General features: G+C 52.2%; 1 protein-coding gene across 6 annotated transcripts in view; it reads left to right on the forward strand.

Annotated features, from left to right (window-relative positions):
• Positions 1-23,949, forward strand: part of TMCO4 (transmembrane and coiled-coil domains 4) — a 92,281-nt gene extending 68,332 nt beyond the window's left edge. For all 6 annotated transcript variants that reach the window (XM_026012053.2, XM_072750994.1, XM_072750995.1 and 3 more), the window contains 3 exons: positions 11,621-11,738; positions 17,237-17,354; positions 22,827-23,949. In XM_026012053.2, coding sequence (XP_025867838.2) covers positions 11,621-11,738; positions 17,237-17,354; positions 22,827-23,201 — 611 coding nt within the window. In that variant the 3' untranslated portion in view covers positions 23,202-23,949. The remainder of the gene's footprint in view (positions 1-11,620; positions 11,739-17,236; positions 17,355-22,826) is intronic.
• Positions 23,950-24,448: the final 499 nt, after the last annotated feature.

Here is a 24,448-nt window from a genome sequence, read left to right on the forward strand (position 1 = left end):
GAGTCAGATGCTTAACCGACTCCATCCAGGCCATCCAGGTGCCCCTCCCTTTAATTTTTTTAGCTGAGCGTTTACCCAACCTGCCCAGGCTGCACAGCTGGTAAAGACCAGGCCAAGGGCAGAGCCCTCTTCTTATGGCTCCTCTCAGGGGTCCCCGGGGAGCAGGTGCTCCGCAGTGTGATCAGCCCTTCCCCTGGCAGGGTACCCCCACCCTCTAATCTGAATGGCATTCCAGGGAGCCCCTGGAGAAGTGCTGGGCCCTGGAGGCAGCAGGAGCCTTTGTGGTCGCCTCAGCACCACCTTGTGGTGGCAAAGGGCTCCTCCAAGCCCAGCCGGCCCGTTTCCAGCAGGTGCTGGCTTCTGGGGGAGGGTCTGCAGACTGCCTTCGTGGAGGGCCTGTGGAGGGCCTGTGTGGCTGCCTCTGCTTCCTGAGAAATTCCCATGCCACCCAGTTATACCCTTCTTGTTGGCATTTCTTAGGTACCAAAGATACAGAGAGGGTAAAGAACGGATATTTATCAAGTCCCCACTGTAATAGGTGTTTCCAGACCTTCCCAACAGCCCTGCATGTTAGGGATTCATGGGCTACTTTCCAGACAAGGAAACAGAGAGGTGCCCTCCGGCCCCAACTCCCTACAGCCAAGCAGCATGGGACCAGCCTCAGACCCCTGCTTACACATTCTCAGAGCAAAAGCTCTGGCCATCCAAGCACGACTGGACTTACTGGCAGCCCAGAGTGTGCTGCCATTTCAGTGACCTCATTTTTTTGCAGATGAAAATCAGGAGGAAACGGTCTGATAAAGAATTTCTTATGAGAAAATGCAAAAAAAAAAAAAAAATTGGATCCCATCGGTGACAAGTCACCTTTTTTGAAAATTACCAAAACTCTACAAAAGCAGGGTTGTGGGGCTCATTTTAAAAGTGAAAGGGAACTCAGAGGGGGCTGTTTGAGAATTCCACGGCCTCCCAGAGGACACTAAGAGGCCCCTGCCACGTGAGAGACCCATGTGGAGAAAGTCATTGGCAGAGAGGTTGAAGAACGATGACCAAGTTCATGATGTCTCACCGGTGACCTGGGCTTGGGCTGAGAGGTCCACGGATGTGCACTCGCTCACAGGGACACTCAAAGATGCCGGCTGCTGCTGGATCTTGGCCCTTCCAGAGCCTGGGGCTCTGCTGTTTGGCAGGGCTGCTCATGAAAAGAGATGGTGGAGTTTGTCATACAGACTTAATACCACCAGCAGATTGATCAGTGCTCTCTGCCTTGACTGTTCTCACCAGCAATCGCTATGCCATCTGTTTCAAAATGGAATAAAGAGTTGCAGAGCAGCACCCCCAAAATTAAAGGAAATCATTCAGAGATGAGAAACAAGGAGGAAGCAAAAAATGAGAGTAGTAAGCATGTGCCCTGGCTGGAGGAAAAGAAAAAAAAAAGTCTCCTTGGGGAATTCAGAGACACATGACCATGCCTCAGATGGATTTAGGGTTCTAATTTCTACCACCCGCAGGATGCAAGAATCCCCAAGTCAAAAAATTGACACCAAACTACTCTGGAGAAAATAAGTCGTCAACCAGGCCACACAGATGGATTCTGCATAAGACCAGCTTTAAAGATGAGCTCATAGTCCACACGAGTTAACAAGTTTTTAACATAAGTTAAAAACCCACCAGATGGGAAAGTTACAGAAACAACAAACATCAGGAATAGACTCTCAGTCTTTGTAGAATGGTCGGAAGGAAAGGAGCCTCCCCCTAAAAAGAAAAGAAAAGAAAAGAAGAGAAGAGAAGAGAAGAGAAGAGAAGAGAAGAGAAGAGAAGAGAAGAGAAAAGAAAAGAAAAGAAAAGAAAAGAAAAGAAAAGAAAAGAAAAGGAAAAGAAAAGAAAAGAAAAGAAAAGAAAGAAAAAGATTTACAATTATTAAAGACCTAAATTAAAATGTTATAAGTAAATTGAAAGAAGACATTACTGCAAAAAAAAAAAAAAAAAACCACCAGGGAGATTTGAAAATAAATCAAGTGAAACTTCTAGAGGTGAAAAGACAAAAGTCATTGGGATGAAAACCGTAGTGGATGAGTTAAACAGCAGATTAGACAAAGGGAGAGAGAGAGATCATCAATCGGAAGATTGATGTGAAGAAATTGCCCACAATGCACCAGGGAGAGGTAAGGAGCTAGGATAGGGAGAGAAGTTCAGAGCTTAACAGTTGCCTAGTATCAGCGCCGAAAGAAGACAGCAGGAGAGGGACACCTCGATGGCTCAGTGATTGAGCATCTGCCTTTGACTCGGGTTGTGATCCCAGGGTCCTTGGATCGAGTCCCACGTCGGTCTCCCTGCATGGAGCCTGCTTCTCCCTCTGCCTGTGTCTCTGCCTCTCTCTCTCTCTCTGTGTCTCTCATGAATAAATAAATAAAATCCTTAAAAGAAGAAGAAGTAGAGATGAAAACAGGAGAGAGATATGCTTTATTGACTGAGCATTTTCCAGAATTGATTCTGGAGATTGAAGGAGCGTGAGTCTTCGATAGGATAACTGTTTTACACCCACACCCATCATAGTGAGATTGTGGAACTGGCAAGATGAACAGAAGATTTTAAAGGAGGGGAGGGTAGCCCTGGTGACTCAGCAGTTTAGCACCGCCTTCAGCCCAGGGTGTGATCCTGGGGTCCTGGGATCGAGTCCCACATCGGGCTCCCTGCATGGAGCCTGCTTCTCCCTCTACCTGTGTCTCTGCCTCTCTCTCTCTCTCTCTATGTCTCTCATGAATAAATAGATAAAAATATGTTTTAAAAAAAGGGGGGGTGGAGAAAAGATCACTTACAAAGAAAGCTCAACTAGGCTGATGAGACTTCTCAAAATAACAATAGAAGCCAGAAAAAAAAAAAAATAGAAGCCAGAGGAAAAAGAAAAAGAGCAGTCAACCTAAAATTCTATCTTTGGTGAAACTATAGTTCAAGATACAGATATTTTCACACTGAGCAAGTTTATAAGAGACCTTTGCTGCAATAACCACCAAGGATCTACTTCAAAAAGCAGCGGATGGGGCTCCTGGCTGGCTCAGTCAGTGGAACAAGCCACTCTTGATCTCGGGGTCGTGAGTTCGAGCCTCACGTTGGCGTAGAGATTACTTAAAAATAAAATCTTTAAAAACAAACAAAAACAAAAAGCAGTGACGATATAGAAAGAACATCGAGCACAGTGCCCAGAACCCAGGACCATGCTTTCTCTCTCTTAGCAATTATCTGTGCACCCACTTGGTTTGTCAGATGAGCCAGAGATTACCGAAACAAAAGGTCACGTACCCGTGGCCTGGATGGCTATCCTGTGCACACATCATTAACCTTTTAGCAAATTTTAACCTACTAATACATCTCCTGAGTCAACCAAATTGTAAATGTTCATCTTGGCGGCCTGTGTGTGTTCCGTATTTCATATGCAATTGTGGAAGATGTCACGGTCATCCATAAACATAGATTTTGGTTCAAGTTTATATTTGATAGACAAGGAAGAGGGGACAGGAGAGTAGGAGAGAACACATAGGAATAATCAAATGCCACGATGCCACTTACGGTGTGAACTGGGACAAGCCCTAGTGTCTCTGAGGCAAGCTTTTCCCATCATAGAATAGGAGTAGTTGTACCTACCTCCTGGGATCATTATGAGAAGTAATGAAATAATATGCATATAAGGCACTGAGCCTCTCAGAGTAAGCTGTGATGACAATAATGATGATAAAGAAACAAGAGGGGATTATAAAATCAAATTCTAGAATTTTGTTTATGAAAATAAAAATTTAAAAAACACTTTTGCTGCAAGATTTCTCTGTCCAGTCTCATGCCCAGCCCCTACGAGGCTGGACCAGCATCACCACCCCTAATGTCTGTGAGATAAACCCAAGGCAAAAGAGCTTGTCAATAAGCTCACACAGATGCATTTGGGCATCGTGGCCCTTGAATCCCTAAGCTCCCACTTGGCTGAAAACTGCTTCTGAGCTGTCACTAGATACCAGCTGACATGCAGGACGGACTGCTGTTCGGTCAGCTGGCTCTCTCATCTCCATGATAGCAGACATCACGTGTGATGTGATTTATTTCCCTTCCAGGGGACTGCACCCACCAGTTGCCTTGTCCTCAGACAGACCAGGCTTCTGTCCCCCGGAGGAGAGCAGGGAGAGGCCGGGCATGGAGATCAATTCCCAGCGTCCTGGGATGCGGGTGCCAGGCTTACCACCTTGCACAGCTAGATCAAAGAGACAGGAATCCAAGTGGGGGATGAAGCCTTACTCTTTTCCTAGAGAATTCATCCCAGATCCTTACAGTATATCCAGACAGGCTCCCTGAGGCGATTCTTTCCAGTGTGAACCTCATTCCTGGGCGGGCGGGGGACAGTCAGAGCTTCCCTTTCTCCAGCTCCCTTCTTGCCCGGCCACCTGCTCCCTCCCTTTCTGGCTGCTTCTGTCTGTGTGTTTAGCGCATGCATGTGCATGTCTTTGGAGTGGATTTTGTTTGTATTAGATGCAATTCATATCATTTCCTTCAAGGTTTGTTTTCTGGACCCGCAGTCAGGAGATAATTTCCTCCCCTGTTTCCCACCTTATCGCTCCCGGCACACATGTCCCCCTGCTCCGCCCCCGCGCCAGGAGAGAGAAAATGCTTCTTTTTTTGCTTCTCAAGTTTGAGATCCTTTGGTCTTTGCAGGCCAGGAGAATCTCATTATTGGCAACGTGATAGGCATGTGGGAGTGTGTGATGTCGCCTTTCCAGCCGTTTGATGAGATTTCTGCGAACTCCTAGAGGGAGTTGTTTGGAAATACCTGAAAAGCTCTGCACAGGCCTGCCTCACTTTAAGAAAGCCTACTGTATGGAAAAGACAAAATGACAAAGGCCAAGCCAGGAGGGGTCGTCCCCAGTGACACGGGGTCCCCTCGCTGTACAAAAAGATTCTCCAGGGGGCTCTTTGGAAGAACCGACCCTCCTGGGTACGTTGTAAGACTGTTTAGTTTCACAAAACTTAATCTGTATAGTTTTCAAGACCAACACAATAGTGTAAACAAATTTGCTGTCATAAAGACACTGTCTGTTCTGTTCTCTTTTTTTTTTTTTTTTTAAGAGATGGAAAGAGGAGACGAAGTGGCAGAGGGAAAGAGAGAGTCTCAAGCAGACTCCCCAGTGAGCGCAAAGCCCAACCTGGGGTTCAGTCTCACACCCCTGAGATCACAACTTGAGCCGAAACCAAGGGTCGGACGTTTAACCAACTGAGCCACCCAGGCACCCCCAGTTCTTGGTTTTGGGGGGGGGGTTGAAAAAAGACAATCTTCAGAGTGTCAGGGCATGAAAGTGTCTTGTCAGGAGTGTAGTGTGAACTGCCAGAACCGTGTGAAGACAAGATCTAAATTCCCCTTGATAAAAAGTGAGGCTGAGTAATGCGACAATGGGAACATACTGAAGGCTACTGAACTGTACACCTTTTAAAGATGGTTAGATGGTAAATTTTATGTTCTGTGCATTTTATCACAATTAAAGATTATGCTTTAATGAGGAAGTGGCTCTGCTCTCCCTGCCCCCCTCTGCTGGGCATCGCCTCTGCCCCCCTCTGCTGAGCCACCGCTGCACCTGTGCCCAGTGGCCGGCTAGAAACAGGCATGTCTCTCTAAGTGGTCAGGCCATCTGCAAAAACTTGCTTCGTGCACTCCATTTCCACCTGGTTCCAAACCGATCATGTGGGAACATAGATACCACGGACCAAGCCCTGTGCCAGATGCTGCCCTGAACATACGGCCTCTCTCTCCCGTCCTGGAGAATCAATATTGTTATATATTCTCCATCTGACAGCTGAGATAAGGCAGCTGAAAATCCACATTATTTTTTTAAAGATTTTATTTATTCATGAGAGACAGAGAGAGAGGCCGGGACAAGTAAAGTAATTCTCACCGACCTCCTCAGCTAATGGCAGAGGGAGAAGCAGGCTCCCCACAGGGAGCCCAATAGGGACTCGATCCCAGGACCCTGGGATCATAACCCAAGCCAAAGACAGACGTTCAACCACTGAGCCACCCAAGTGCCCCGAGAATCCACATTATTGAATGACTGACCTCATTTCAGACCATGGCGATGTTGGGATTCGAACACAGGTTTCTCTCATGCCACAGGCCAGGCTGCTTTCCCTGGACCGGCGAGTCCTAGCCTTCCTGAGCATGTGGGTCCTTTCTAATGGCAGACGTCTTCACAGACCTGCCCCCGGTGGCAGTCCTATTTTCAGGGTCTCCTGGTTGAGATATGAAATGACCAAAAGCAGCCTTTACCAGGCATCCTGTGAGTCACCGCAGCATCCGCACAGTCTTGAAATCATGACACCTGATGTGTGAGTCATGGGAGGCATTGGCTTGGCCAACAGCAGTTGGTGCTTGTGCAGTTTCTTAGGCCCTTGGAGTCGCTCTGGATCTCTGGCCCCAGAGATCAGGCACCCCTGGGCTGTACCATGAATCAACTGAAGGGGCTGGCGACCTGGAGGCTTCGTATGTAGGCCAGACGCAAGGGCGTCTATAAATACAGCTGACGTCAGGGTCTTGGGAAGGTTACCGTGAGCCTTTGGAACGCGTCCTCTGAGGCCAGGGGAGGAGACCGGGGCAGTGGTAGCTTCAGAAGGACCACTTGCTTTCTGCCCGTTTCAGACTGCAGTCGTGAGAAGTGCGGCAAGCAAGGTATACACTGATTTATCTAAATTCCGCTCCCCCAGAACAGAGCTCTAGAACTGAGCAACTGTAGGGGCTGAGAACAGCAGTTAAAGATGCGTCCGTTTACTTTCAGCTGGGTTAGCATCTTCATTTGCTTTTATCCAGCCTTCGGAGATCCCCAGCTGTAGCTGCTGGGAAGAAGTTGTGCCAAGAGCAAAAAAAAAAGAAAAGAAAAAGAAGTAGCCTCTTTGCATGTATTCTCAACGGGAAAGGTTCACACTGCTCAGTTGCGTTGCCTGCCTTCATTCATTCCACAAATAGCTATCGCACTCAGCAGCTGTGCCAGGCACTGTTCCAGGCACTGGGGATTCACTAGAGGGGAAAAAAAAGACCAATCTCAGCCCTTGGGGAGCCTGCATACTAGTAGGAGACAGGCTATAAATGAGGCTTTTAAAAATAAAACAGGTAGGAAGTCAGGTAGTCTTAAGGGAATGGAGAAAAATCAAAGAAGGGAGGTGAGGCACATGGGGGAGGGTGCATTCGTCTACCCTGGGAGGGTGGCAGTTAAGCAAAGAGGTGAGGGGGAGGGTATTAGAGGGAAGAACATTCAAGGAGAGGGAACAGCCGGGCCAGTGTGGCTGGAGCAGAGTGAGCAAGGTGGAAGCATCCGGAAGGTCACTTGGGCCCTTCACTGCTGTCACAGTGACTTTGACTCCAGGGAACATGGGATCCACAGGAGAGTTTTGAGCGCAGGAGTGAAATGATCTGACTTTCCTACAGCATAATTTACAGACCCCAAAATCCCCCATTCTGTGTGTACGATTCAGTAACTTTTATTCAACATACAGAGTTGTGCAGCCGTCACCGCGACCCAATTTTAGAACATTTCCAGCACCCCCCGAAAGATGCCTCATGCCTACAGCTTGCATTTTAAAGGGATCACTCTGGCTCCTGTGTTAAGAATAAAAATAAGAGGTAGAAGAAAGTATGGGAAAGAAATGTTTTTCACCACACATGTGAGCAACAGAAAGGACTAGATGTGCAGAGGTAAAGACGTAACTGGCCAGGCTTTTCTTTCCGAACTCCTGGAGGTTCAGAGCCTCCTTTGCACCAGTTATAACAGCGGTAACAAAGCAGATATTAAAAATATACAGATAATTGTTTTTATAGTTTTTTAAACACTTTATTTTTTTTAATTTTACTTAAATTCCGTTTGCCAACATATAGTATAACACCCAGTGCTCATCTCATCATGTGCCCTCCTTAATGCCCGTCACCCAGTTTTACCCCATCCCCTCACCTGCCTCCCTTTGTGCAACCCTTTGTTTCCCAGAGACAGGAGTCTCTCATGGTTTGTCTTCACAGAGTTGTGTTTAAAAGTGAGAAATCTGGGGGCGCCTGGGGGGCCCAGTCATTTGAGCATCTGACTCTTGACAATTTAGGTCATGATCTCGGGGTCATTGATCGAGCCCTGCATTGGGCTCAGTGTGGAGTCTGTTTGGGATTTCCCCTCCCCCCTGCTTATGTTCCCTTGCACATGTGCCTGCTCTCTCTCTCTCTCTCTCTCTCTCTCTCTCTCTCTTTCTAAAATAAATAAATAACTTTTTTTTTTAAGTGAGAAATCCAAGCCTCAAAAGCCTCCAACTCTCCTGACTTGAAGGTAGATGAATGCATGTTATATCCCTCCCTCCCTTTACATTAAAAATCTATTTGTAAAGCTGTAGAATTATCTTCACACCTTAAAAATTCACAAGAACAGGGGCACCTGAGTGGCTCAGTCCATTAAGCATCTGAGTCTTGACTGTGGCTCAGGTCATGATCTCAGGGTCATGAGATCGAGCCCCACATTGGGCTCTGCTTGACATTCTCTTGCTCTCCCTCTGCCTCTCCCCTGCCCCCAAGAGTGCACGTGTTCTCTCTCTCTTAAAAAAAAAAAAATCAGAAGAAGAAAATTTGATAGTAGCAATAGGAGTAAATCCAAACATGTCTCGGCAAACATTCGTTGTCCCTGCAGCAAGAAGGCAGTGAGGACACTAAGCTTGACACTAAGCTGGACCTGAGTGAGAATTTTCTTTTTTTACTGAAAGAATGAAATGTTCTGGTATTACAAGGTTTGGGACCAGATGGTGAAATTTGACATTTTTTCCTTCCCAGCATCTACTACAGCAGCCAGTGTTCCTCTTTTTCCTGACCCCAGATTTCCGTGCTGGACCATCCCATTCCCTGGAACAGGCAGGTGGTGATGACCTGCCGTAGAGGACTTTACCTTGGATGGGTCTAAAGTAATTCGTGCCGAGCTCCTCAGCTAACGCCGGTGCGTTACCGAGAGCCTGCCGCCGGGCTTGTCTCCAGGTTTGCAACCTCACAGAGAGCAAACCCTCTTTGGGGCACGCGTCTGAGTGTGGCCAACAGCCTGATGACAAAGGGCCAGCCAGGCATCATTGATGGGTGAATACAATTCCAGCTCACTGCCCACCGTGACTTGCTTTGGCTCCGGCCTGGACTGTTTTGTGAGGTTCGACTACTGGTCTCAGTTCAAGATCACAGGCAACTACCTTTTCTGGCTTTTCCTATGAGCTTTCTAGTGGCTGCTTACAGGATCCTGACAGTGGCTCAGGGCCACCCACCAGGGATGCTGCTTTACCACGGCTGGCCACAAAGCTGCTGAGCTCAGCCAGTGGCCCTCGGTGGCACTCTGGGAGCAGTGATGACCCACGTGTGATCACGGTACTTCGTGTTGTTAGTGCAAACAGCAGAGAGCATGGCCCCGGGGACCCAGCCGCTGCCCGTGCAGTCTGGGCTTTGGTCTCAGCTTTAGTCTCACTTCCTGTGTGGCCTTGAACGTGTCCCATCCCCTCTGAGACCCAGTTTCCTTGGCTACAAAGAGAAGGGGGGAGGATAAAATCCCATTCTCTTCAGCTTTGCCAGCCACATAAGCACCTGAAATAGCCCATCCACCGAGGGGCCACTGAGTCATCCTTTCTATTCAGCACACGCACTGCCAGCTTCCCGAAGTTTTAAATCCCCTTCTGTCGGGTTATCATCCTTCTGGAAGCAAAAGGAGCGAAATCAGAATTCTGTGCCATGGCATCTTTCAACATCAGAGACACAGGAGCTCTTAGAACACGTGATACTCCAGAGGTTCCCAAACACCTGTTAGCCTGGAACCCTTTCCTCAGACATGGAATCCCAAACAGAGTAGTTGGAAGTGCTCTGGTTAGAAACTGGAGCCCAGAGAGAGGAAGCCACCAGGCCTGTGTCACTCAGCGAGCAGGGACGCCCCTCTCAGACACATTCCCCAGGAATGTCACTGAGCATAGGGCTCCCCGGCACCTGCAGAAACTCAGAATCCTAAGACAGAACCACCTTTGGGGAGGCGGGGGCGCGGGACAGGGGGAGGGCACACTCACTTCACCTGTGCATCACCTGTGCTGGGGTTTTCCCACACTGTGATCCTCAGGGCCAGAGGCATCCGGATGGCTTCATGGTTGAGCGTCTGCCTTCGGCCCATGTCGTGACCCCAGGGTCCTGGGATCGAGCCCCACTTCGGGCTCCCCACAGGGAACCTGCTTCTCCCTCTGCCTGTGTCTCTGCCTCTCTCTGTGTGTCTCTCCTGAATAAATAAGTAAAATCTCTTTCAAAAATAAAAATAATAAATAAAGACCCTCAAGGCCAGTGTCATTACCCACCAGAAGGCAAGTGACCCAGCCAAGTCCCATACTCAGACGTTATTTGAAGCTAGGGCCTTGCAACTGCAAAGTACCTATACTGGCTTCCCTGAGAGATGCCACCTTACTTACTCTTCGTTCGTTCGTTCAAATCTTTCCTGAGCACCAGGCACCTGCCAGGCACTGCTCTAGACGCTGCCGCACAGCTGTGACTGAGGCAGCCGAGCACCTGCCCTCACTGAACCTAGACAACATGAGCAAACAGTACGCGACAGGAAGAAAACCACAGCAGGGGAAAGGACAGGGAGTGACAGAGTCGGGGGGACGGGACAGGGGGACCAGACGGGGGTGCATGTGCAGCTCTCATTGGCCGGGAGCCGTGCTTCTCAACGTCCACTCTCACGCCCGTCTGTGAACTGTTGGGTCCTAGTCCGCCACAAGGGAGAACTGCTGCTTCCCTCTCTCTGTATTTAGAGGACAGACGGGGGTGCCTGTAAGCGTCTGCCTTCAGCTCAGGTCATGATCTCAGGGTCCTGGGATCCAGCCCCGCATCGGGCTCCCTGCTCAGCGAGGAGCCTGCTCCTCCCTCTCCCTCTGCCTCCCAGTCCCCCTGCTTGTGCTCGCTATCACGCTCTCTCTCTGTCAAATAAATAAAATCTTTAATAAATGAAAGGACAAACAGTCCACGGGCCAGCCCAGGTCGGTTGGATCCCACTTTGAATAACCCCGCCCGAAATGTTCCTGAACCAACTGGTCAGTGCAGCTGATGAATGTACCCCCGTGTCCTGGGCCCCAGTCGGCCCCACCTTCCCTTCCCTCCCGCCGTCCCGCCACGCTGTACGGGCCCCGGGGAACTGCTGCCAAGGCAGGCTGTGGCGTCTCCGTCCTGGCAAGCACAATGACCCGGGGCCCACCAGTCCCTCCTGAAGGAAGATGTCCCCTCCGAGTCCATAGCTGGTTGGGCGCTTCACGGATGGTGAGACTAGATCTGGGTCCCAGCTCAGGCTGTGTCACTTCCTAGCCACGCGATTTCGACAATGTCTGTGGTTCTTCTTAACCCTAAAATGGGGAGAGTGGTGCTTTGCAGGAAGAGAGCAGTCCCAGGGCCTGGGCCTCTGTGGGTGGAAGCCCCCGTGACTACCTGTGCACAGACACGTGTGAGCATATGTGTGGGGTGAGCACGTGTGCTTGCACATATGTGTGTGACACCCATCTCTTGGAGAGTCCCCTCCAGGACGCACTGTGGCCAGTGACACTGACGGCCTCTCCTGGGTTCTCTCCCCAGATTGCCAAGGGATCATCGAGGACGTCGTCCTGCTGGGTGCGCCCGTGGAAGGAGAAGCCAAGCACTGGGAGCCCTTCCGGAAGGTGGTGTCAGGGAGGATCATTAACGGCTACTGCAGGTCTGTCCAGATCTTGCACCAGAGGTGATGGTACTAACTGAGCACTTAGCGTGCCCGGGCCCAGTGCTGGGGACACAGGTGTTCGAGGCCTGGCCCCTGTCCTGGAGGATCCCGGGACCAGTGGGGCTCTGGCCTGCTAGGAGCAAGGCGTTCTGATCTGGGAAGCCTCCATCCCCATAGGATGAGGGTAAAGTGTCTCCCTGTGTCAGGCCTGAGTCCAGCTAGCAGGGTGACAGGAGAGGCCATGGGGGTCACCATCATCTGGGGGTGGAGGATGTAGGTGAGTGGGTCAGACTGGAAAACAAAGATGGGGCCCCAGCATGAGGTCTGTGGATGCCTGGTGGGAAGGGGTGGGTGGGTGTGTGGGCCGAGCTCTCAGAGCACCTGAGGCAGGGCAGGGTGACGGAACAGGCAGTTAAGGTTGGAGGAGCCGGGACCCACACCTTGGAGGAGCAGGGACCCAAGCCGCACAACAACCCTTGGCAGGACCTGGGGGAGCTCTGAGGGCCGGCAGCAGCGAGGCTGGAAGGGAGGCGCCCCTTGTGTGGCCTTGCAGAAGAATGCCTCGGGAGCTCTGGTCAAGGCCATGCCCCAGACTTTGGGGAAGAAAAGATGAAGCCCACCACTGAGCCTGAGAAGGAGCTCGGGCCCATCAGCCTCCGAATGAGGCAGAGGATGGGGTAACAGTGTTTAAGAGCAGTGATTTAGAATTGCACAGACCTAGGACTTCATGCTGGCCTCAGTTTCTCCATGTGTACGGGGGGGACAGTGAAATGATCGTAGTAACTCCCCCCAGGCTGTGATGATAGTTAAGTGATCCACAGAGTTGCACATGGTGCGCACATGCTCTGTGAGTGACAGGATGTTACTGTGGATCCTCAGCACCGTCGGCCTTGGGCTAGTCCTTCAGCACACTCGTGAGCACCAGCCTCGTGCCAGGTGCACTAGGGAAGGAGCCCCAGCCCCATGGAACCCAGTGCCTGGTGGGGAAGCTGGTGGGGAAAACAGGCAGCTCCAATCAGGCATCTGGAAGCTCGAGTGCGACACCAGAATCCAGAAGCTCTGAAATCAAAGGCTTTTCCCCCGGTTCGGTGTGTCCTGAGCTGCCGAGAGACGTTTCTAGGCTTTACTCCTCCCACTGGGCTTTGGGCTGGATGACTTTGGGACCCCACCCCAAACCTCGCAGGTGGATTATGTGATGTACGGGCTACAAGCTGGATCACCTCCTAAAATCCAAGGCATTATTCTGAATTCTGAAACACAGTCAGCCTCCGAGATTTTAGATAAGGGATCTGCATTTTGTGGATCAAAGCGCAGGCTGTTGACAAGAAGGTGACATTCTGGGCTCAGATCCGAAGGACAGGTCTGGAGTTTAGGAAACAGGAAGGTTGGCTGACTAGTTGTAGACTCTGTGAACACAACTTAAAATACAACAATTTAGAAAACGAGGAGGTAGGACTCGGGGGAGGCAGCTGATCCACTGGGTCACGAACGTGACGTTTCCACCAACCGGCAGGAAACGTGGCACTAGAGCTCAGAGAAGGCAGAGCTGGAGTGAGGGCTCGTGGGGTCACCAGCTTCCGCTGAAGCCAGGGGGCAGGGGCGATCATTGGAAAGGCAAAGAGTAGAGAAAGAGCAAAGTGCTGGATTCCCGATTCTAAAGAATATGTTTCGGGTTTGTAGGGAGGAAGAGGCTCCCAGCTGAGGTTAGAAGAAAGGCAGGATCATCCTGCATTCTGGGCCCGAGGCCGTGGCTGGGCCGGGAATACAAAGATGGGTAGGATGGGAGGGACTCACATCTAGTGGAAAGGACACGTGGAGGGGTGCCTGGGTGGCTCAGAGCATGATCCCAGGGTCCTTGGATTGAGTCCCGCATCGGGCTCCCTGCATGGAGCCTGCTCTCCCTCTGCCTGTGTCTCTGCCTCTCTCTCTGCGTCTCTCATGAATAAATAAAATCCTTTAAAAAAAAGAAAAAGAAAGAAAGAAAGAAATGAAAAGAACACATTGAAATCGACAATTATCAAAAAGTCAAAACTAAAAATGCAACATGCCGCAATGTGAGGGGGACGGATATCCTGAGTATTAGACTCTAGCCGCCTGCCAGACCCTGTCTTTGGGGTCATGATCTCCTTTAATCCTCCCCCAAACCCTGTGATGTTATTAGTACTTTAATCCCCTTTTACAAATGAGAAAACTGAGACCAGTCAACCTTAATTTTGACCTAAGCCCGATCATCCAAAGTAGGACCCAAAACTAAATGGAAAAAATTGGGAAAGTCTTTAGCATTTTGATGATTTCGCCCACAGCAACAGCTGTGTAGTTCAGAGCTAACGATAAAGATGATTCTCCGCCACAGGCAGAGACCGTTAGCCAGGACACAGGAATTCTGACCATCAGCTTGGCTCTATCACTTATACTCTAAGCTGAGTTCTTAGAATTAGGATATGGTAGGAAGAACAAAGAAGCAAAAGACAGAGACATAATATATAAAGAGCTCATGCAAATCAATAAATCTAATAAGAAAGTGTTCCAAGGATATCTACACATAAACTCACAGAATATAGTCAATAAATTTTTTTAATTTAAAATTTAAAAATTTATAAATATTAAATAATTTTTAATTATTAAATAAAATTTATTATTAAATAAATTTAAAATTATTAATTTTTAATAATTAATTTTTAAATTTAAAAATTATTTGAGAGAGAGAGAGCGTGCTTTGGGGGATGGGAAGACAGAAGGAAAAGAAGAGAAGCTCAAGCAGACTGCCCCCTGAGCACAGAAGCTGATGCAGGCTCGATCTCACGACCCTGAGTTCATGACCTGAGCCGAAATCAAGAGTCGGACACCTAACCGGATGAGCCACCCAGGCGCCCCACAGTCAACAAATATTTTAAAAGATGCCCAACCTCATCATGAATGAAATAAATGCAGATTAAAATCAGTAAGATACGACTTATCACCCATCAGATTATCAAAGATCTGAAACATGAATAACATCCAGTGTTGGTAAAGATGTGGAGAAACAGCACCGCCATATGCTGTTGGCGATAGTTGAATTTAGTAAATACTCTTTGGAGAACAAGTGGCCATATCCACCAAAATTTTTAATGTCCCGGTTTTCTGGTCCCACACATTCTAACTTCTGTGATCCTGCTGTACTAGGTACACACACGCACAGAAATGGATGTACAGAGAATCGTGGCAGCTTCATTTATAACTAAATATTTAAAACAATTTAAATGACCACAAATGGGAGAATAGGTACAGAGGGAAAAAGAGGGAAAAGGCAAGTGCAGCGGTACAGACTAGGATTCCATGTACGGGGGAAAAAACTTCTGTGTGTACATCTGAGTATCTAGGTGTCTGTAAATGCGCAGGAAGGTCCTGAAGGACCATAGGAAACTGATAACAACGGCCACCCCTAAAGATTGGAGGTAAAAAGAGATTTTAATTTTATTTTTTCAAATAAGGATTTTTTTTTAAGATTTTATTTATTTTTTTCATGAGAAACAGAGAGACAGACAGGTAGAGACACAGGCAGAGGGAGAAGCAGGCTCCCTGCAGGGAGCCCGACATGGGACTCAATCCCGGGTCTCCAGGATCACGCCCTGGGCTGAAGGCGGCGCTAAACCACTGAGCCACCCAGGCTGCCCAAATAAGGATAGTTTTAAAAAACAAGAGAAGAAAAGGAACAGACAAAGCTTTGATGTCAGAAGGACCTCAGTTGGGGCCTCTGGGTGACGCAGTCAGTTAAGCATCCGTCTCTTCATTTTGGCTCAGGTCGTAATCTCAGGGTCCTGAGGTCGAGCCCCAGGTCATGCTCCACGCTCAGTGGGGAGTCCGCCTGAGGAGCCTCTCTCTCCCTCTGCCCCTGCCCCTCGCTACCATCACCACCCTGACTGCTATTCATGCTCTTACTTTTTATCTAGTAAAAAAAAAAGAAAAAACAAAAAAAACATGGTCCCCAGTTAAAATCTTGGCTCTGCCAGTTATCTGTGGAATAATAGTCCCTCCTGCTGCACAGGGCTTCTGGAAAGATTAGAAAAGGGTTGCCACATAGTAGTTGCCCAATAAACTATAGCAGTTATAAAAACTGGGCCCATTCACATCGCACATGATTTTTTGGTGCTTTTCATGAACAGCAAAGGGAAAGAATTACGGTTGCATGGGTGCAATATGAAAGCAGCAAAAACTTATTAAACCCATCTGTTCTGCTGCAAACCTGAGGCTAATAAACTTGGTTTTCAATTATTTTGTGAGATCCCGAGCCATCTCTCTAGAGAGAGAAAGCAGGAGGAGGAAGAGGAGGGAGACTGGGTGGGGGGGGACACAGACCAGCAGTCACTGTAGTTTCTTGCTTAAACTAAGCACCAACCAGGATTTCATGTAATTGGCCTGCAAAGGTGTTCTACTTGCTTGGAACCTCCTTAAACGTGGGGAGTGGAGGGTCCGTGTGCGGGGAGCTTCAGGCCAAAAGTACCGAAAAGTAAACATATTTAAGTGTATATAATATATATTAATAAAGCTCTCTGCAAATCCGTTCACTTACTTGAGCTTCCATGAACCTTCTGGAAGCCAGCCAGGGCGAGCGGTACTTACTGCTCCCTGTGGTACCATAAGGAAACTGAAGCTCAGAGAGGCTCAGGGGCCTGGCCAAGGTCACACAGCAGAGCCAGGATGTGAGCTGAGGCAGGCCCGCGTCACTCCACGGTGGGCCTCCTGGGACACTCCTGTGGCCTCTGCTCCAAATACCCCATGAGGAGGGGATGACAGTAAAAGGACCAGGGGGGACCCCTGCTTGCACATGGCCTCCAGGCCTGTGAGTAGCCGAGGCAGCCGTTCCACTGGCCATGTGGCAGCAAATCCAGAGTTTGGTTGTGGTTGCTGCCTCAACAAAGCCTGGGGGGGGGGGGGGGGGGCCGGAAGCCTGCCTGGCTGGGCCCTCACCTTGGAGTGCCGCCCCAGCGCAGGACACAGGATATAGGACGAAGGCACGGTCCTGCTGTCAGTAAGCTCTGCCTAGAAAAGGAAAAAGACCCAAGAATGGACACACAGAGGACATGGGACTCATGTCCCCAAAGGAGCATGTGTTCCAGGCACATGAGGCTTAAAGGATTAATAGTACCAGGTGGAGGGGCTCAGGGGCACTCCCTGGGGGTGAGTCCAAGCTGAATTCTGGAAGGACGGATGACAGCCCATCGGATGCTGGAAGACCAGGCGCAGCAAGAGGGCCCGGGGCGGGAGGCAACATCGGACCAGATGCTTCCCGAATATCCACGTGTGTGAGCGCCGTGTCCATGACGCGGTGTCTCACCGTGCGCCCCTGCCCTCCTGGGACGTAAGAGGCGGTGAGGAGACCGAGGCTGGGGGGCCAGGCAGCTCGCCCACGCTCACGCAGCTAGCAACTGCTGGGGCGGGACTTGATCCCGGGCCCGCCGGGGATCCCGGGGCCTGGTGCGGGGCTCCCGAGGCTGACGCCCCGTCTCTGCCCACAGCGGGGACTGGCTGCTGAGCTTCGTGTACCGCACGTCGTCCATGCGGCTCCGTGTCGCCGGCCTACGGCCCGTGCTGCTGCAGGACAGGAGGGTGGAGAATGTGGACCTGTCCTCTGTCGTGAGTATCGCCCACCCCGCCTGGGGCCCTGCATTTGCCAGCGGGGCTGCTTCGGGACCCCAGCCGCCCCCTCCCCGGGCCCTGGGACACTGCCCCCTTTCACCCCAGAGGAGGGAGACTGTAAGAATTTGCTTGGGGCTTGGTGGGGGGGAGGTAACTCCTGTTGACGGGTACCGTCTCCGAGCTGGGGCCTTTGTCACCAGGTCCTTTATGCACATTGTCTCTAATCCTCACGCAGCCCCTGGGGCAGTCATGGTTGTGCCCATGTCACAGACTGGGAAACTGAGGCTTGGGAGTAGCCCAGGTGCGCACCCCCAGAGCCCGCGCTCTGCACCCTACAGTAGTGCCCTCCCTCGCTCCCCACCCCCGGTTACTCGTCAGGACAGCCCGGTTCCCCCACAAGTACCGAGAGCACCCACAGGTCGCAGGTGGACTGGGGCAGGACCGCAGCGGAAGCCCCTTCCTGCCAGGCTATGCCCCTCTGCCGTGCAGAGCGGGGACGGTGTTCCAAGAACCCCCACCTTGGAATCATCTGGGGTTTATTTATAATGCAGGACATCCCCCCCCAGGGGACACCGGGAAATAATCCCCCCTGCCCCCCCCCCCCATGGTCCTTGACATCCAAGGCTAAGCTGAGGTTGGGCGTGCAGATGGTTCAAAAGAATTCTTGCTGGGGACAGGGTGGGACAAACCGAGCTTGGAGTTCTCGAGCCACCCTTCGGGCTTGAAGGAACCTCATCCACCTGCACGTGCCTGTCACGGGGAGCTGAGAGCTTTGTGTGGGACGGTGTCCGTGTCCAGCTCTGCCCTCCGCCTTTGCCGGCACCAGCGTCCCGTTGTACAGATGGGGACACCGAGGCTCAGAGAGGCTGAGGGACTTGCCCAGGGCCATACAGCGGGACTCAAACCCAGGCCTGAGGAAATGGGCATCGCTCCTGCTCGGTGGCAGGAGGGTGCGGGCGCTAAGCTGCAGCTGCATCACAGGCCGACTGCGGCCAGTGCAGATCCTGGCGACGCGAGGCCCCACGAGAGCGAGAGCGCTGGTTTCCAGTTCCTGCGCTGTTGGCGGCCAGGCTCGAGGGCCAAGTGCCCCCCGGGCCTATCCCTGTTTCCCCAGGGTCCGCATAAGGCACCACCCTGCCTGCAAGCAGACACCCAGACCCCTCCGTGGGCATCTGAGACCCCGTGGGGGAGGCGCACTCGGGAGGATCCGGGCTCCCCGCTGGGCTTCACAGCAGCCCCCACCCGCACCTGGATGGGGGCCAGAGCCGGGCACCTGGTATGTATTGGGCACCTGCACCTCACGGGCTGGAAAACAGACCTGAGAGAATGGGCTCATACGGCCAGAGGCCGTGGATCCGGGCCCTGCCACCAGGCCCAGGGCTGTGCTGTCCAGCTCCCTGGGAGCCAGGGAGTGACCAGACACCAGGACCAGAGCGAGGCCTCCTGCCCCGTGTCGAGGGCTCGCTGTCCTATTAAATCAAAAGTGAAAAGGATCAGAAGAAACTTCCTTGTAAATGAAATTCCCTGTAAACACCACAGGGCCCTGGCCAGACCCGCTTTCTGCCCTGGGACACCCCTGAGTGGGATACGGTGACAAGAGCGCAGCCTTTGGCCCCAGAGAGGCCAGGCTCTGCCGCTGGCGCGCTGGCTGTGTGACCTCGGGCCGATTGCTTAACCTCTCTGTGCCTCAGTTTCTCATCTATGAAATGGGGAGAATTGCCTTCCAGGGGAGGCAGCGCGTGTCAGATGCTTGGCCCACAGTAGGCCTTCACTTAGATGCCAATCCCCTCCCCTCCTGGCCCTGCCACTACCTTTGGTTCTTTTGCCCCTGAGACTGTCTCAGACCGTCCCCCTCCTCAGACCGTCTCTGGAGCGGCTTCCCGGCTCTTACGGGATCGTAGCTCAGTATCACACGTCAGGAGCACAGCACGAAAAGCAGTGCCTTTCTCTTCTGGGTAAATTGGAGGTAATCAGCATTGCCTTTGTGCTGCCCTCCTGTTTTTCTTGAAAATTCTTGCGGGTGGAGAGGAGAGGCCTGCCTGGGCCTCCTCCCTGCGGGCCACGGACGGGAGGGGCGTCTCCCGTGGCGGGAGGGAAGCAGACGAAGGCCAGGCCCCCACCTGCCTTTCGGCCTCCGCTGTGCGGGCACTGGGGTGCGGCGGGTGGGGCTTTTGCTACCGAAGGGGTGGGCTCGTGAAGTTTCTGGAAGGGGGCAGACGAGAGACCCAGCACAGGGGCCTCCTGACTCCTCATGTCCCAGAGGAAACGCCAGCGGACTTCCAGAACTTCGGACAGGGCGGGGCACGAGCTAATGACAACCAAGCCAGCAGGTGCCAGGCCCCCGGTCCCGGAGCGGCCCCACGCACAGGCGGGGAAGCTGAGGCTGCCTGCGAGTGCTGGAGCCCGGGAACCCAGGCTCGTCGCCAGCGCACTTGTGCAGCCTGCGTGGTCCGTGGGGTCCTGTCAGTGACCTCTAGCTCCGGGTCAAGGGCTCTGGCCCATGGGTCAGCTCCCTGACTGCTCACACCAGCGCACATGGAGCAGGTGCTGTGCCGGCCCCACTGTACAGAGGAGGACACTGAGGCCCAGGGGTTAGAGGAACCCGATGGGGCCTGGTAGGCTTGGAAGGGGGTGGGGGAGGTGGGGGACAGCCAGCCCGGTTTGGGCACGTCCCCAGGTGCCTCGCCAGACAGCAGCGGGCGGTGCTGAGGCCCATCCAGACAGCGTGTGGCGCGGAGTGACTCGGGAGTGCTCCCTACGCTCCCTCGGCCCACAGTTTGTCAGAGAACACGGATGAGCAAGCAGATGAAGATGATGGGCGCAGAGAACCTGCCACAGGGGAGCCCGGGGACGGTCCCTAGCCAGCATGGGAAGGCCAGGGAGGGCTTCTCAGCCCTGGTGACACCCAGGGCGAATGTGGACAGGTGGCACGTTTCCATCGAGGCAGCCAGGGAGGTGGTCGTGCATCAGCCACACAGACCTTCCCACCACCGAGGAGAGATCCTTCTCCCACCCGCCTCACCTCGGTTCTCCCGTCCCTTCGAGATGGGATTCCCTCCACTGGGACTCTGCCAGCGAGTTGTCCCCCTGGGGCTTTGCAGAGTGGCAGTTGGAGACCAGGGTTGGCTGAGACCCAGGCCAGCGTGGAGCCAAGGAAGGGCTGGAGGAGCTGCACGGTGGGATTTCCACCCAGAAACAGCGACAGCCAGGGGCCACGAACACCTGCCTTCCTTCCTGTCTGCCTCCACCCGGCCCAGCACCAGCCCAGCACCAGCCCAGCACCAGCCCTTCAACAGCTCTTGTTTGTCCCTGTGGGTCTAAGTTTCTGCTGGCTGGAATTGAGACGCGATGGCTAGAGCTTGAGCAGCTATTTGGGGTTCCCAAATGGATTGGCCCCACTAGGACCCTGCCCTCTGTCCCCCATCACCCCTCCCAAGGACACTAAGGCAAGGGAGCTCCTAGTTATATGGCTCTGGCAATGTGCCAGGTGCGGTACCTCGTGGCTTGTATGTGTTATTTCTTCCCTCCCACCCCATGAGCTATGTATCACTAACTCGAATTGGGTGAGGTCCCTATGAAAGTGTTTTGGGCCATAGATGGAACATAATAGTCAGAGGTCACATATGCTGATTCCTACAAAGTGCCAGGCCCTTGAACTCTGGTAGTAGACTTTCAAGATGGGTGTCAGGATCCTCATGTCACAGATGGAGAAGCTGGAGTTCAGGACATTGAAAGGACTCACCCACTACCAGTAGAGAAAGCTGAGGCCGGAACCCCATTGCTCTGACCCCAAACTTAGGTTCTTTCTAGGGGCCTTGCAGCCACTAATGTCCACCCTCTGTGGGAAGACGCTGCCTTGACCTCCACCTTGACCTCCACCCTGAACCCAGGGATCTGAAAAGCCCCTTATATGCGTGTATACGTGTGAGTGTTCACTGAACACTGTTTAAAAGTGTTTGTAAAGAAAGGAACAAAGGGCGCCTGGGCAGCACAGTCAGTTCAACATCTGACTCTTGCTTTCCGCTCAGGCCATGATCTCAGGGTCCTGGGATCGAGCCTGGCGTCAGCCTCCATACTGGGTGTGAAGTCAGCTTGGGATTCTCCTTCTCCCCCTACCCTTCCCACTTGCATGCTCGCTCTCTCTCGCTCTCTCTAAAATAAATAAAATCTAGAAAGGGAGGGAGGGAGGGAGGGAGGGAGGAAGGAAGGAAGGAAGGAAGGAAGGAAGGAAGGAAGGAAGGAGTTGCCAGCAGATTCTGGTTGTAAGAAAATAACAAAACCATACAGGGAATTGTCATCTTGTGTTCTTGAAAACACATTTGAATAGCTCAGTGTGATTTGTGATTCAAATGGAAATGCAGATGTTATCAACTGAGCCTTTGTGTGGTTCCCTAAGGGTCCCCCGTGTTTTTTCTGCCTTCTTTCTAAACGAAAAGAAAGGTTCTGTCCTGAGCAGACCCCCTGGACTGAGGGGAGAGCGCAGGGCTGCATTTCAGGAGCAGATCTGAGCTGAGCAGACTCCAGCTGCAGCACTGCAAGCAGAGCCCCATGCGCCTTTGCTCCTCGCGTGCTGTGTGTCACGAAGCAAACCACCATCCCTCTCTGGACTTTGCTTTCCTCTTCGGTAAAACGACAGTGATTTTCAAAGTTCCCCTCCCCAACTCATTGTCAATGAGGACGATAGGTCCTAGGTCCGCATTCAAAACCCAACTCTGACGGATCCTAGCTGTATGTCCTGGGGCAAGTCACCTTACCTCTCCAAGGCTCTATTCCTTCATCAACAGTTAGCAGCCAATACCTGTCAAAGGACGCTGTGCACTGAGTTCATCCACAATGTACTAAGGACATACTACGTGTCGGGCATTGTCCATGACCGCCGTCAGGCAGAGGGCATTCCCAGTCACCCCTTCCCTTCACTCACTGACACATCCCAACACAAAAGCGGGGGTATCTCTATTCTCTGAGGAAGAAGGTGGGCACTTCTCAGTTCTCAACCTTTGTCTTAGTGACAATTCCTGCCCCCAAAGGACCCAGATTTTATAAAGAAACATCTTTCATCTTTATTTATAAATTCTAGAATGAGGGCCCCTGGGTGGCTTAGTGGTTTAGCGTCTGCCTTCAGCTCAGGTCGTGATCCCAGGGTCATGGGATCGAAGTCCCGCTTCACACTCCCCGCAGGGAGCCTGCTTCTTCTTCTGCCTGTGTCTCTGCCTCCCTCTCTGTGTCTCTCATGAATAAATAAGTAAAACCTAAAAATAAATTAATAAAAATAAATTCTAGAATGGCCATGAACCCACCCCAGAGGCTTCCCACCCCACTCTGGATTTGAGAGTCATTGAGAGCTGGAGTCTTGGCGTTGGTGATCGGGTGACTGAGGGAGAGGGTGAGGCCCAGGAGCTTAGCTGGGCGCCCTGGGAAGGGCAAAGCTCTGACCACCCACCATGACCCTCGCTCACTGTCCTCCTGCAGGTCAGTGGCCACTTGGACTACGCCAAGAAGATGGACGTCATCCTGAAGACTGTGGGCATCCACACCAAGCCGGGCAGGGATGAAAAGGGGCTCCTGCTGGCCCCGGGCAGCCTGCCCCAAGAAGAGCCTCACCAGGCAGCTGCCACCTCGTCATCAGAGAAGACCACAGCCGGAGACAGCCCCAAAGTGGCCACATCCACTGACCCTACCCGAGCCCAGGTGCCAACAGGGCTGGACCAGGAAGGGGCCTCCCCTCCTGCCACTGCCAGCCCGGCTAAGAGCCCCCAGATCTGCAGCCATGGCATGGACCCCAACCCACTGGGCTGCCCGGATTGTGCCAGCGAGACCCAGGGGCCCTGCCCCGGGCTGGACTGACCGCAGAGGGGGCTTGAGCTGCCTTCTCAGGTTCCTCCACATAGCTTGCTCTTACCCTCCACCAGGTGCCCCACACGAGCTCTGAATTTCCACCTGTGCCTTTCCCAAGTGGAAGGCATTGGGATTGAAAAGAAAGGAACTGGAAGGAGGGGAGTGGCAGAGAGACAGTGTTCCCTCCCCCAGGAAGCCAGGCTGCAGCCCTGCAGAGACAAGCAAGCACAGTCTAGAGCTCCAGGACTCTACCAGCCTTGGGCTTCCCATATTTCGGGCCGCAGGTGTAGGGGCTGGCTGACCACCTGGGGGCCCAGGGGGCTCCCACGCCACCCCTCTCCCCCAGTCCCAGTAAATCCAGGTGAACGCCTGCTCTTCCATCCACATGCCAGGACTGCCCGCCAGCCCCCAGGCATCACTGATACACCTACAGAGCAGGTGCAGGTGAGAAGCCAGCCGCTCACTCTCTGCTCTTGGGAGGCACGATCAGATGTGCCTTGTGCGGCCACTCAGGCTGTGCACTGCAGAACTACCGGGGTGTGGGTCACAAGGATGTGATGTGAAGGGTGCCCCCGCCCTTGTTGTGCTACGTGGTGGCCCTGAATGTAACTGTCACAGCGTGGTGAATATATGCTGAATCAGCGTGCACTGTGCATGGAATTGGGCCCAGTGACAAGAATGAATTCCACGGGGCAAGTGTTTCCTACAGCAGGGAGGGGAGTGATGATTATGATAATAAAAATAATCAGAGAATTTACCACTCATTGAGAATTTACCAAGGACAGAGTGCTTACCTGGGTGGCCTCGGCTGACCTACCAATAACCTTAGGAGATAGCTACTATTATTACCTTCGTGTTACTGAAGGTCCTTGAGACCCAGAGAGGTTAGGTAGCCTGCTCAAGGTCACACAGCTGGTCAGTCTCAAACTCCACTCAGGCTCCAGAGCCTGAACTCTTGGCCACTGTATCTCGGCCTCCTGTGTTCCTTCCAGTGTCCCTGAATGAGGGGGCCAGAGACGGTTCTCCTCCATTCTGCAGATGGGGAAACCAAGGCTCAGGAAGAGAAAGTATTGATAAGCTCTGGGGGAGGCAGCCTAGAGGGGGACAGCAGAAGGAACTAGAATATTAGAGCTGAGGGGATCCTCACGTATGCGCGCTTGCTTGTTCATTCAACAAATATTTACAGGATGGCTGCTAGGAGTTCAGACGGCTCATTTTGCCCAAGGTCTCATCCCACTTCACCAAATGCTTCTCCA

The sequence above is a fragment of the Vulpes vulpes genome, chromosome 2 (genome assembly GCF_048418805.1).
Source record: "Vulpes vulpes isolate BD-2025 chromosome 2, VulVul3, whole genome shotgun sequence".
Classification (NCBI taxonomy): domain Eukaryota; kingdom Metazoa; phylum Chordata; class Mammalia; order Carnivora; family Canidae; genus Vulpes; species Vulpes vulpes.